The sequence below is a fragment of the Pogona vitticeps genome, chromosome 2 (assembly GCF_051106095.1).
Source record: "Pogona vitticeps strain Pit_001003342236 chromosome 2, PviZW2.1, whole genome shotgun sequence".
NCBI classification, from domain to species: Eukaryota; Metazoa; Chordata; class Lepidosauria; order Squamata; family Agamidae; genus Pogona; species Pogona vitticeps.
Window position 1 is genome coordinate 111,876,473 of NC_135784.1, and position 14,949 is coordinate 111,891,421.

The window sequence follows — 14,949 nt, forward strand, 5'->3', positions numbered from 1 at the left end:
CTCAGCAAAATCCCAGCACACCCTTGTTTGTCTTTTTCAGCACTTCCTGCTGTTGCTTGCACTTCCATTTCACGCAAGGGGTCCCCCCTAACACACTTCCAAAAAATGTCCTCTGCAAAAGTGATGTAAAGCCGGAAATGTCAGCTTCCTCCCTTTCGCATCCCCCAACAAACTACACTCTCTCCAGTTCTCACAGAAAATATGTCAGTTCCTGCCAGGACTCAAAGAGAATGGTATGTGTTGATTTATACACAATCCCATGTAGAGCAATAAGAAGAATGCTGAGTTCACCACTCTCTCTTCCAGTATATACTTAAATTCCTGCACCTACCATCTCTAACTTGGCCAATCTCCTTAATCCTAATTTCATTATTATTGGTCAACAAGGGGCAAGTGTCTTCCTCAAACAGCGTCATTTAGGACTCTTGGCAAGCTACTCCAGTTCCGGAGATGTTCATTGTGCTGGGTGCTATTATCAAACGCAGTAGAACCAGTGTTGTAGTGAAGAAATAGGGCTTGCCAGAACATTTTGATTAGGAGGGACATATCATGACATAAACCCAACTGTAACACATCCCATAGCTGGAGAGGCAGTTAGATTTTCTTGTAACTATGTGGAAGTGGGAGCTGTTCTGAATGTATTTGGGGTTGGCTTGGTCTCAAATGGGAAGCTGAATCTCATTAGCTTTGTGAAAGACCTGTTTCTGGTAGAAATCAAAGCTGTCAGAACTGGTCTGTTGCTATAGATTAACACATCAGCTGGCATTTTTGGATTCTCACCGTGAGGCATGACTATGGAGACCTCTCATGAGTGCTAAGACTTCAAAATCTGCCACTATACCTCTGCTTGGAATGGGCATTGGCTATGGAAAGATAGAAAGCTGAAGGGTAATGCAAGGTGATAGTACAATGGAGGAAAGGTGGACTAAGATTTGGGAAAGTTGGGTGCAAATCTCCCTTCAGCCACTGAACTCATGGATGACCTTGGCTCAGTTACATGTACTCTGAAGTCTAATCAATCTCAGAGGGTTGTTGTGGACAAAAGAGGAGAGCCATGTATACTGCCCTGATGTCACTGGGGGGAAGGTGGAAATATAAACACATAGATAAAACAAAATATGGGGAGACAGATTAAGAAGGAATATCAAAACCAAAAACAAAATAGCTCATGTGCAACCCAACAATTACTCTGTCCAAGAAAGATTTACACTGATCTCCAGAGTTAAGCAGCACTGTATCTGCTTCACAAAAGATCTCTGAAATTGCTCATTACAAAAGCATCCATCTCCACAAAGAGCCACTTCCAGGAGTTAAGAGTGGAGAGCACAAATGTCACAATAGGACAATGGAGCACACAGCGCCCACCCTGGCAATTTATGTAGGAGTGTGGAAGAAAGGTGGCCTTCAGACAAAGGGGTTCTATCAGAGGGATGAAGGCAGTCCTTTTCATTTGGGCATCAGGAAGCAGGAACAGAAAAACAAGCTGGGGGGGGTTTGCACTTTTATCATAGTAGCAGACATTACATTCCACAAAAGTTCATAAAATGACGTAAGGGAGCTGACCTCAAGCTTCGCTGACCCCACACAGAGCTAACCACACACACATAAATTGCTTGGACACTCTTGAAAGGAGGCAAAAGCAGCGGCAAGCACGGAAAATATGCAAACACGACTGGCTGCACAGTGATTTCAGATACTCGGTGGTTAGGGGCAGGTAATGGGTTTCTTTCCTATTCAACCCCTTACCCTTTACTGTATTTCATCATAAATGTGGACTCTAAAGGCAGAGAAGCTTTTCCTTACAATCATCACTTTACCTTTTTCACATTCCACATCTCTTTCCATTGTCTCGGGACCCACCAGCATTTTTGCTAAACCAGGATTCTACCCCTGGATCCCAAACACCCAATTTTTCACTTTTTTTGGGAGGGGGGGGGTCTTCACTAAGCTGCTTGGGGCTTTGTTACATCTTAAATACTTGGGTATCATAATCAAACTTGACCACCTCCCAATATATTCCTAGCGCTTGATATTTTGCAGTCATCATCATCTTAGAACTGCAGAGCTGGAACGGACCCTATGGATCACTAAGCTCAGTTCCTGTCAAAGAGGCACAGTGGGGAATCGAACTCCCAACCTCTGGCTCTGGAGCCAAATACTAATACAGTATATAAAACTTCGGTCCCAAATCAAGGTTCCCTCCAAGATGTGCGGTTGTGTAGAGCTGTACTGATGCCCTGCACCCACAGTTCATGTTGCCGCTTGTTTGGTTCTGGTTGTGAGTGGAACTTTCAGTGCGTGAGGTGGGGCTTCCATTCGGTGCTGGCACAGCTTAGAAGGAATGCTGGTCCCAATACAGGTCCATGGGAGACGATCACAGTAAAATCAGTTTATTCCTGCTCTCTGTTCCATGTGCTTTAACAAGTTGTTGACCCATAAGACCCCTTCCCTTGTCCTTTGATGGCTCAACTTAGCAAGAGATTTCAAAAACTTTTAGAACATCCAAATAAATAACGTCTAGTAGATCAGTTCTGTTGACAGTTTCTGACATGATAAAGGTTAGTGAGAGTGGACTTATCTTTGAGGAAGTCATGTTCATTCACCTTCAGAAAGACTTGCCTGTAACAACAGCCTTTGTTGTTTTCACTGTAACAAACTTAACACAGCCACTCTACATGGAACACTTTTACAATTCAGTTTATAATTTTATTTTAATAATGTTCACCAATTTACCCAGAACAGATGGTAAATGAACTGCCTCATAATTTCTGGGAACCCCCACCACCACCAACCCCAGGTCCTTTTTAAAAAACTGGTGTTAGACTAGCCACTCTCCAGACTTCTGGCATGGAGGCTGGTGTCAGGGAGATGTTACATATTTTTGTGTGAAGATCAGCAATTTCACATTTGAATTCTTCAAAAACTCAGATGGATACCATCTGGACTTCATGATCTGTTTGTTTTCAATTTGTCAATAAGGTCTAGATATTTCCTTTTTTGTGACCACTGAATGACATGGATTAAAAGCAGCCTGTCAATGTCAATCCAGTCTTTTTTTATGAGATAAATTACATGCTAGCCTAAGTGACAGGGGAGGGGGAGTGCAGTGGTATTCTGTCCCCATACCAGCATCTCTTTGTCAATCTGACAAGCAATTTCTCTGTTGCTTATCATAAGAAATGTACTCACAATTAATATTTTCCCAGCAATTTGCCTTGATCAACAACATTAAAAAAGAACAAAGACCACAATCCTAGTCTTGCTTACCTAGGATTTATATCCCATTGAAAGCAGTGGGATTTACTTCTGTGTAGGTATATACAGAGGTATCCATTGTGGTTTAGTGGACAGAATAATGGACTAGGAAACTGGAGGCCAGGGTTCAAATCTCCATTTGGCACTGGGAGAGCTAAACCACTCCTTAATTATCTCAATTACCTCGAAAGCTCTATTAGGGTCACTATAAGTTGGTTCCTACTTGACGGCCCATAATTAAGTATACATGTGACCTTTCTGAGAAAAGGTTCAAATCTCTGCTCTGCCATGAAACTGGTTGACCAACTTTCAGAAAGCCCCTACTAACACCCCTCCCTCAAACCAACTCATCCATCACAGACATTGCAAGGGAACAATCAGGATCTAAATGTCTCAGGAAAAGGGAGCAGGAATAAAAATCTAACAAGTTCTTATTGTACATCAGCAGGCTGGACAGAATTAGTGCACACATTTTTTTAAAAAAGTTATCCATGGGGTTAAAGCATACTGTAGTTCACGCAGTTTAAAAACGAGCTGCATCGACTATTTTCAGTTACCCAGTCAACCAGTTTCAGTCTCCCACCCATGTGCTATTTCTCATACAAAAGCAAACTATTTTCCATTACCAAGTTTGATGTCTCCATCCAGGGTTAGCAATACATTGCCTGCCTTCAGGTCCCGATGGATAATCTTCTTGCTGTGGAGGTAGTTCAGGGCCTCGAGCATCTGGCGGCAGACAACTTGGATCTGCGGTTCAGTCAAGCCTCGATCCAGCTCTGGAAAACAGGGACCATTAAAAAAATGCTCCTCTATGGAGCTTTACTTTGTCTTAGAGCTTGAATTAGGAAACCTACACACAGTATGACAACTGACAAACTGCTATTCACTTGACCTGCCAAATAGAAAATACACTTGAAGAGGATCAAGATACCATGTAGATGCTTTGGAAGAATCCATTAATAGGTTTCAGGCTAAATCCAGTGGTTAATGCCAATGTGATTTGGCACATCTGTTACGACAGATGTGCCAAATCAACAAGACTTATGTAAGTGCTTAACATGTCCCAGTCATTTAGTGGTTCTACTCAAGTTGGGACCAACATCTGGATATAGTTCCTAGTTCCCCTTATGAGAAATAACTACTACTTTTATCAACAAATGCTTTCACGTGTTGTTCTTTAAAAAGCTACCTTTAATATCTGTTCCTTCATTATTTTCAGAATCTGGCGTATAGAATTTTCCCTCTTACAACAGTCTAGACAAGAATGGTTTAAAATGTACATGTCTGAATATCAGGATTAGGAAAGACCTAGATTCAGAAGAAATATTGGAACCGACTTCAAGACTGCTTAAAGCATTATAAGTAGGAAAAGATTTTTCACCCAAGGACGAAATTACAGTTTGGGAAGGATTTGGGGGGTGGGTGGGTTTGTAAATACCTGGCTTCAGAGCCCAGGTAAGAAGTTCTGTTCTCCACTGCATCTGCAGGGAGAAGACCTAGCCTGTGTAGCCTTGGGCAAGCTGCACAGTCCTAGAACACCTAGAGATTGCTAAAGGAATTTTACTGGCAGAATACAAGGAAGAGGCCATCTTTGTTCATTTCTCTCTAACCCTTTAGTCCCAAATGAGTTTCTCCACAGTTGTGGCTCACGAATAAAAGACATCATGGATAGGTCATGCATCTTGGTCAACCAAGCATGACCCAGGCTGTATGCCAAGAAGGGCCAGTCCACAAAGGAGTGGTTAAGTAGGACATCCATTCATTCAAGAATGAAAAATCTAATAATGAAAACCAAAACATCAGCGAAAGCTCCCGTTTCAGTATTTAATTTCTCACTCACTTCCACAAGAAAAAGTTGATTTTATTTTATTTCATTTATTTTTAAAGTATTCTAAGCACACCTGGGGGGAGGGGACGACGACAAAAGACTGCCATTCCCTCAACTACATCTTCAATATCTTTCCTAAAGGTAAAGTTAAAGGTTCCCCTTGACATTTAGTCCAGTCGTGTCCGACTCTAGGGCGTGGTGCTCATCCCCGTTTCCAAGCTATAGAGCCAGTGTTTGTCCGAAGACACTTTCCATAGTCATGTGGCTGGCATGGCTAGACACGGAACACCGTTACCTTCCCACTGAGGTGGTACTTATTTATCTACTCGCATTTTTACATGCTTTCAATCTGCTAGGTTGGCAGGACCTGGGACAAGCGACGGGAGCTCACTCCATCACATGGATTCGATTTTACGACTGCTGGTCTTCTGACCTTGCAGCACACAGGCTTCTGCGGTTTAACCCACAGCGCCACCATGTCCCTTTCCCAAACAGCTATTCCTAAACACATTTCCAAGATATTCAGCTGCTATTATAAAGTCAAATCCTAATTCCACTGCATAACAGCTGCCTGCAAAAGCTAGCATTGATTGAGAGTTAAATTGACTAGGGATAAAAAAAATGCACAGTTGGAATTCGTTCCCTACAATGACAATCAATCTTTTTGAATGACTAATCATGTTCTTAATATGACTCCTTCCTCTTTTTCAGAAGACACACACACGCTGGGGAGTTAGGAGTTGTGGTTTTTATGCAATGCCTCCTTGTACAGGGTGTAACTTTACCACCTGCTGCCTTGAGTAAAGTGCCAAACATTTGGGACATGGAAAGAGTGATGGGTTCCACCTTGAGCCCTTCCTCCAGAACCAAATTCTCAGTTCTGGAGAGTATCTGTGGAACAGGAGATGGTTGTGGCCAATCAAACTGGAAACTCAAAAGTCCTGAGGAAATGGAAAGCTCCCTTGTTCCTCCAACAGGAAACGACTGCTCCATCTCTGCAATCCCTGCCACAGTCACCTTTCCTTTCACCTTGAACCATCAATCGTAGCAAATTCAAGCCATATTCCATCACCACAAGACAGCCTTGCTCTTCAGAGATAGTCACTGCTGTTAATACTGTGTCCCCAGCCTCCATACCACAGGATGAAGCCAGCAGGTTCTGGGAGATGACTGCGCAATACCCACATATTCACCAGCCATCTTGTGTTAGAAGTAAAGCAATGCAAAATTCCTCCTCTATGAATGACTTCTATCTGCTTGAATCTCTATGCCACGTCCACACAGTCACCTTCAGGCTATTAGATGCCAGGCTTTGAGCATAACTATGAAAACTTGTTCTCCCAACTTCCTGCAGGGATGGATGATAGGATTCAGACCTTACCCTACATCAGGCAGAGGTCATTGTTCATTTATCTGTCAACAGAGCTCAAAAGCCGCCTTGTTCCTCCAACAGGAACCAGGGAATAGCTTAAAGGAGTCTCTTTATTACAGAGAAGCACTTACCTAACATAGTGGCATCTACTGCTCCACCAGGGCAGAACTCGATCATTATCTATGCGAAAAGAAAAAGAGAGACTATTTTAAATGGGCAAACAAGAGCTTCTATTCCAACTGAGCTACTATCTGGCAGAGGTTGGACTGTAGCTAGAAGGAACCGTAATAATTATGGTTCCTATGCTCATAGAGAGAACAGCAACAACTGAGCCAATTTACTTTGCTCTTGAAACATTAAAATAAAATCAATGCATGTACTGCTGCAAAAAGGAAGAATACTGAATCCCCACTCTTTTTTAAATACAGACATAAATAGACAAATAATACGCACAAGCCAATGACTGCAAGAGAATGAATTAAAAAATCCCATTTATACCTTTTCCTAACAGAAATAATATTGCCAGTAGTTCAGCTGCATAAGGTCCTTTGAGTTTGAAGGCACTTTAAGTAAACTCAGACCAATAGCCTCCTGTGTAGCTATGCAAATGGTGTAACTTTTGCAGGCAAATTGCCCCAATTTAAGAAATCACTGTAGATATTATAAGTTACCATGTTGGGTCATGTAACTCAGTATTCAACTGATAATGTCTATGGTGATTTTTCAGTTTGGGGTAATTCGCCTCCAAAAGTTACACTGCTTGTGTTGCCCCAACATAACTAGGGTAAGAGGATTTGGGCCTCAGAACTGCGAAGTAGGTTATTATTGTTCATTCCCTCTTACTCTGGATGCTTAAAACGAAGGATAATTTGGCTGTGGCATCTCTTGAATTCCTGCCAGAAGTAAGTCCTTATAGGTATTATTTTACTCTAGGTGGCACCTGTATCTCTTGAAGAACCTGTATCTGAAAATATCTCTCACAACCTCTCACAGAGAAAACACAGGAACATAGACTCTTGGCATCAGCACATGAGAAAGATCCTTTGAGATCATTACACTCCCAGTACAAACAAAAATGAACACCACCAATATACCTAGAGGCCTGTCTGAAGTAGCCTAAAGATTCATGCTCTACTTAAGCATTAATTTGCATTTTGATTGAAGCTTCAACCGAGGGCTGCTCCTGATAACTTGAATTTGGCAAGAGGATGAGATAGTTGTCATAGTTGAGAGATGATGTGGAAACAGCAGCTCAGAAGCATCATAACTCTCTCAACATCCCTGGCTCCTTTTTCCAATTTATGTTAACTCAACAATCTGATATTATCCCTGGATTTTGTTCTCCAAACTGCAAACAGCACCCAACTTCATATAAATAAAGCTATGGCCAGGTCTCAGGACTGGTTATTTCCCTTTTCCCTTCACTAAAAAGAAAACAACAGCCTTCCTGTTCCTGTCGCAAGTACAGTATTCTTTGAAACAAGTCTTTAAGCTAACCCTTCATGTCACTACTAATCAGGCTGCATTTTATTAACTTTCCTTTGCCACAACAAAAATGTGAAAAACAAACTTCTGACTTCAGTAGCAGTTAATCTCGAATCTAAACTTGGGAAACAAATCAAGGATTTCCACCTTACTGCCTATATTCATCTCTCTTTCCCTCTCTCTGTCAGATACATATTTTCTAAGGAGATATTATTTCTAGCTCCTGCCAGACATGCCCCCCTTTCCAAATTCAACCCCAAAGAGGCAACTGAGCTCCCAAGTCCCAACATTCCTGCTTCATGTTAAGTCTGGCTTGCCATATACTAAAACAGCGGTTCTTAACCTTTCTTTACCATGGGCTCCCTTTAAATAGCTTTTGTTGCTGTGGATGACCAAGACTTATCTCAAGATTTAAAACCCAAAGTGCATCAAATATTTATTTTAGGTTTCTTATGAAGTGTCTAATCAATAGATATTCCTTGCTATAATGGCAACACTTTTAAGATGGCTGGGAGAAGCTTCATTTTGCTTTGAAAAAGATGCACCCTCATCAATAGCATCAGTTTGTTTATCAGAGTCAGCCAGTGATCCATTTCTGAGGCTCAGCTAAAATGTATTGTTACAAAATTCACTGTGATAATATCAAAAGTCACTATGCCCGACAAAGTGCCCTGTGGGCAAGAGAGTTCAGGGGCCAATTTTCCACACCCAGCAAAGGCTGCACCTGCCCTGAAAATAAATAGCAATTATCAAAATCAAATGTTGCTGGAAGCCTGCTTCCGGTTTCATTTGGAAGTGGGGGTTGGAATTGTAGAGGGCCTGCACTTTGTTTTATTGCAAAGCCGCTACTCCTGGAGGCTTCCATTAGTACTTTTCTTTGGCAGAGATGACCCTGGGTGGCCATATGTGGTGCCAGGGCTGCACTTTGCTCTCTTCTGTGCTCTATTCACAACCCATTTTTCCAGGGAGGAGAAAGTACTCTTCATTATACAGTACATGTAGTAAAACTCATAATCAGAACAGAGCTCCATTAATATCTCTGTAACAAGGTCACGTTGTAGGCCCCTCAAGGTGTACCAATCTCCTACAAACTTAATACTACTGCAATCGATGCTATGTTTATAATGACAAGCCCCACATAACTCCTCTTTTCTCTTCACTTTCCTATTTATTACCCAGGCAGTTTTTTAATCAGTCTAGAAAGATAATACACACAAATTCATGGGATTTGCCCCCTGCCTTCCCCAACAGCACTGCTTACTTTAGGAAGCACAAGGGACTAGACCAGAAGCAGCTCTATTCCTTTTTCTAGTCATTTTCACCTCCGTAATGAATTATACAGGAACTGGCCAGAGTGGCTGAAATTAATGGTGCCAACAGGCTGCCCCATCCCTCCTAATTGTTTTTTTAAATTCTCATTATTTGAAATTTGAACATATAAACTCAAGTTGTGAGCCATAGAACTGCTTTATTATTATGCTTAAATTAATTATATTTAAGTTAAACATCTTTTTAAGAATAGCTTTGCAACCTCCAACAAGCAAGATAAAATTCGCCTTTTCAAATCTTTGAACACAATCTCCACTCCTTTCACTGAAGGGGAATTAAACTCTTTCTCTGCTGAGAAAGCAAAGATTACTGTTGCAAGCTGGGTACCACCCTTCCTATGTGAAGAATTCATGACCTTTGGTTGCTCTGCTCACAAGCGGGCAATTTACTCAACAATTAATCCTGCAGGGGGAAAAATACCAAGAGGTAGGGTGTGTGGACATAAGACAGATAATTGTATATTATTGGGTGTGTTCCCTGTAACTCTCTGAAAAAGTCCCAGAACTTACACAAGCAAATTCTCTGTACAAACTATCTCAATGTTCTTAAAACACTGTTTTACACACCATTAATCCCTATAAAAGAAAGTGGAACAAATTAATGGCCCAGTGATAGAATCTTGTGCAAATTTGACTATGCAACAGCCAAAACATTAGAGAAAATGAAATGCACCTCACTGTGACCTCCTCTCCTTTCTTGAGAACTATAAACAGACTGAATAAAACTGACTATCCTGAACATCAGCTTCTAGTCCTCGGGCCAGGCCCTGGGCGATGGGCCTAACTAGATCAGCAGCAAACAGACAGGAGAAACCACCATTGTAAAGTTTTGTGCTGTAAAGGAAATATAAATCATACATGCATATCTCCAGAAATCTTTACAATGAAATCAGGCAGTATGTGAAGGCAGTCAAGTCACTGAGACACATGAAGGAAGTATTTAATGGAAAGTCTGGAACATGAAGAAGTAAAACTTCTTAAACATTCTTAAGAGGCCTCCTTTCCTTCCAAAACAGTCCAATGTCAACAAAGGCAGCTCCGCACAGGCTTGCCCCAAGACATTTTTCGTCTTGAACAAGAGGAGGAAAGTCTTCTTTCTGAGCGGAGGGCCCTATCCTGTTACAGTCAAGGTATATTCAATAACTCAGGTTTAAGGTTGAGTAAAAGTCAGGAAGAGGTGTTTTATGTTTTTGATATGCTCAGATGAAAAGCAATCAAGAATGCCTCCTCTACTCACAGAGTTCCATGCAAGTCAAAACTCTGGAATTAAAAAACAACTGGAATAGGACACGTGAACTCTCATACAATTAAATCAGTATCTGCAGTATCATATCAAAGACTAAGTCAAAGTGTGGTGCCTGGAGGTCGGCTGTAAGCAACTTTTTTGTGACACTGCCCAACGTCATTCCTCATCATGGGGTGTGCCTGTTGAGGCAGCAATCTTCCCTTTTAATTTTGGGGTCTTGTGGCAGGTAAGCCAATTGGTGGATTTTTTTAAAAAATGTTGCTCACTGAATACATATGAACCAAATACAAATAACAAGACCGAAAGTCTCACACATACTTTTTGGGCACTCAGTGATCTCACAAAACCATAGCAGATATCTGGTGACTTCACAGAATACAAAACAATCCTCAGTGGAAAAAAATGCATCAAATGTCAACAGATTGTCTGGCATACAAATATTCAGTAGGTGGAATTCAAATGACTAACTCTGGGCAAAACAGATTGCTTCCATTCTGCCATTATTCCCTTACAAAACAAGGAACACTATTCACGAGAGGACTCAGGAATAAGGCCTCATTTTTCCTGAACAGAAGAGCCTAATAGGAAAATATTTGGGAAAGCCACCTATCAACCCCGTGCATTTTACAGAAGGCAGAAAGAGTGGGGAGAGATGCTCCAGGTAAACAAAATTACTTTTGGGGGTACAGTTATGAAATATTTATTCTAGCTGTTACCCAAATCATGGTTGGGAAGACTAATAATAAAACTGCAGAAAGGAGGAATGCCTTCAGTATTCAGAGTGCAAAATAAGTCATTTTCAGAATCCTGTATTTAGTAATTATGCTCAATATAGGTCTCCTAGTTGTCTTTCATCCATAATTTTAACAGAAGTTCACATCTACCTGATCCACCTAAAGACCTGGTGTTCCCTGATAATCTACACCACTCAGTCCACAACTGAGAACACTCACACACATCATAAAGGATCTACAGTCCATTCTAGACAACTTACCAGTTTCACATGACTGTTGACATACAACAGACTACAACATGACACTGATAAAGAGATAGGAACTAGACCCTGCTAGCAACCCAGATGATCAGCTTTGTCCTCACATCTACTCTGGCAGCACAATTACAACCCCTAACAATGTCACCCAGAACATCAGGGGCTTGTTTACTTATTCCTCTGCTAAAGTGGTTGTAACAGGCAGCCCTGACCTTACCTGTCCGTCACGGCTGGGCAGTGGATCATCAGCCAATGGGGTGACGGAGGGTGGAACTGAAGGGGGAGGAGCTGGAATAAAAAAGGGGGTGAAGAGTGTGGGGGAGATCAGATCTGGTGTGTGTGAGAGAGAAAGAGCTTGTTTAGAGGCCTGTGTGCCTGAGTAGTCAGTGAGGGAAAGTCTGTGTTTGATTAAATAAGAAACAGTGATTGACGTGATTACTATAGCTACTTGTGATTTACATATTTTATTTTGTTATTTCAATAAACCTATTTTGTTTTTGAAGGAAACCTTTGTCCTTCTTAAATGGTCATTGTAATTGGTGGCAGCGAGTGTGAAGTGGTGTAGTGGGCATTCTGAGAGGCCTGAGTAGGCAGTGACATCAGAGTGCTGAGCCACGTTACAGTGGTCTATAGGACAAATGGGACAATCCCCATGTAAGAGAATTAATGGGCATAAATCAGAAATGACAATACACAGAAACCTGTTCCAGAATATTTCAGTCTTCCTTTATACTCTTTGAAAGACCTGAAAATGACTGTCATAGGGGAAAAAAAGCTACAAAACGACAGGTGTCAGATGGACCAAACACTGACAAGGAATTATCCCATATTGATTCTCATAGTTTACTACAGTACTTGTATCAACAATGCTATTGTCACCTGTAGCCAAATGAAATTATTCACAGCTTGGTAGTCCTATTTTGCTACTAACATATTGTCACTTTGTCCATTAGCTGTATCCTTACCTAGTCATAGGACTATGTACAGTATAAATATACCAGCCTTATAGTCTCACTTTAATGCCTAAGGGAGTGGACTTCATCCAAGACGTTCACGTTAAAACAGAACATTTAAAATGCACAATGTTTTTGTCTTGTTTTTTGTTTTGTTTGCTTGTATGCTTGCATCTGATAAATTTTATTATGTGCTACTGGGGTTTGGACAAGTGCAGGAAAGGGATGTGGCAACATGGTAAAGAAGCACATTTGAGACATATATTAATCTCACTGAACTCTATCCCTGCGAGTGAGAACTTTATTCTACTGTATAGGAACTGAACTTCTGAACAAGAGACTGTTAAACCCCTCTACGTTTGGTTCCACTTTATGTGTTCAGTCAATTCATGGAGGGGAGCACATCTTCATCTTATGTGTATAGTTACATGGCAGTTGCCTGTGCAATCAGTGCTTGGCTGTGACTAAACGTCTTGACTGCCTATGTAGTTGTAAACAATTAGTACAACATAAGGGTTCACTTGCTCTGTGAAATATGTGTAGGTTAAAGTAGGGGTTGGTGGTTATACTGAGTTTGGGAAGGACATGAAGAGCAGCTACATTCTTACATCACTCCATGTGTTAATTGAATGTGCAGAGAGAGAGGATAAGAAAAAAGAGTTTAGGGCAGAGAGATTAATATGGAATCATGGGGATTGGCAAGCTAAGCATCATGAATGGTTCCTTAAATATGTCACCAGAAATAACTGTTCCAAAAAATGCTGGATTCTTTGTGTGTGTTTGCATGTTTTGTACTGTTAAGTCAGAACCATGTTTCCATGGCTAAGTGGGGATTTCAATCCTGTTATCCAGAGTTCTAGTCTGTCACTCTGTCCACTACACCAGAGGTCCCCAACCTTTTTTACCCCACAGACTGGCTGGGGAATGGGGGGCACCCCCCCACGCTCATGCACAAACGAGCACAAACAAGCATGTGGTGCTTGTGCGTGGGGCACACGCTCGTGCGCATGTGCAAATGGTGTTGCGGCGCTCACGTGGGCATGCTCATGTGTAAACAGTGGTGTAGCACTCACACAGGTGTGCGCATGCGCAAATCAGCTGTGCAGGGGTGAGTGCGTGGGGGGGCAGGACGTCTCAGACCACGAACCGGCACCAGGCTGAGGACTGGGGGTTGAGGACCTCTGCACTACACCACACTTGGAATTCTTCAGTTTATTCTGCAATTCAGCAATTATGTTAATTATATAATGGAGCACAGACTTTTTTCTAGCATCTAAAGGACATTCTACTATTTCCTATATGAACGACACTCGGGGATATGGGGACCAGACATGCTCCTGCATTTTAATGGACACAGAATTCTCCTTGATAGTCTTGCAACTCACACCTAAAACCAATACATGCAGTGGTTTGCCACTACACACATCAAGCCAAAATACACATAAGCCTCATTCACACATTAGCAAGTCTGCTCTTTTCCAAAATGATACAAAGGTGAAAAAACGATATGAAGTAATTCAAGAAATATCCAGTAAGTGATCACAAAGAAACTCAGAGAAAACATGTACACAGATCTAAAATGCAGATTTCAAAGAACTGGGGAAAACTGCACAGAACCATTACTAACCATGAGAAAACAGCTCACTCAGTCAATGCACTTTCCATTTCCATTGACAGTTTGAATGAACAAGAAACAGTAACTGAACCTTCTGTTAACATATATTAAAATGTGGCTTTTCTGGCATCCACTAAAGCTTGGGATAAGAAGATAAAGCCTTGTGCACGTTAGAATGCACTGTTAACATGTCTCTTTAAAGTTTGGCATTAAGGATGTGCACAAAGCAGAAAGATGGCCTGAAAGAGAGGCTAGGTCAACTGAAGATTGCAACAGCTTGTGAGTGGGAGTAAGACACAGGCAGTCACCATTTCAGAACTGAGCAAAACCACCCAACCGCCAGCATGTTACATAAAACACGGAAACCAATATGCATAATAGTCCTCGCATCTGGACTGAGACAACCCCAAAATGAATGAAAAAGTGAATGGGCAAGATGTTACCTGCTCTACATCCTTTTTTGAGCCAGTTTTTTATGCATAGGATCAGCATGTCAGTTACTTAAACAAAAAAACTAATCCTTAAGATTTTCAGTACATACAGAACGGTGATAGCACATGTCTGAACAAAGAGGCCTTCCATTCAAGAAAAATGTGTTTAGAATTAAGGAGGTAGGCAGCTAGGGGTGAAGAGCGGTCAGTTAGTGAATCATCTCCTTTTCCCAGTATCCCACTACTGCTTAAAAAAATGTCTCCCCCAAAGCAATGAATGACTAATTTCTACCCGAACACTTTTCCCTCATTCCTATGTGAACATGAACAATTCCTTCCACAATCTGCATATTCTTGTTCTTTAGAGGAGGGGTATAAATGATTTTAAACACACTCAAATTCCAATTTGACAAGAACCATTTTCTCCTTTAAGTTTTTTTAGTTT

General features: G+C 41.3%; 1 protein-coding gene across 2 annotated transcripts in view; it reads right to left on the reverse strand.

Annotated features, from left to right (window-relative positions):
* STK10 (serine/threonine kinase 10) overlaps nt 1–14,949 on the reverse strand; it is a 91,291-nt gene that overhangs the window by 34,565 nt on the left and 41,777 nt on the right. For both annotated transcript variants that reach the window (XM_072990240.2, XM_072990242.2), the window contains exons 3-4: nt 6,587–6,635; nt 3,882–4,031 (exon numbers count right to left, since the gene is read on the reverse strand). In XM_072990240.2, the coding sequence (XP_072846341.2) occupies nt 3,882–4,031; nt 6,587–6,635 (199 nt within the window). The remainder of the gene's footprint in view (nt 1–3,881; nt 4,032–6,586; nt 6,636–14,949) is intronic.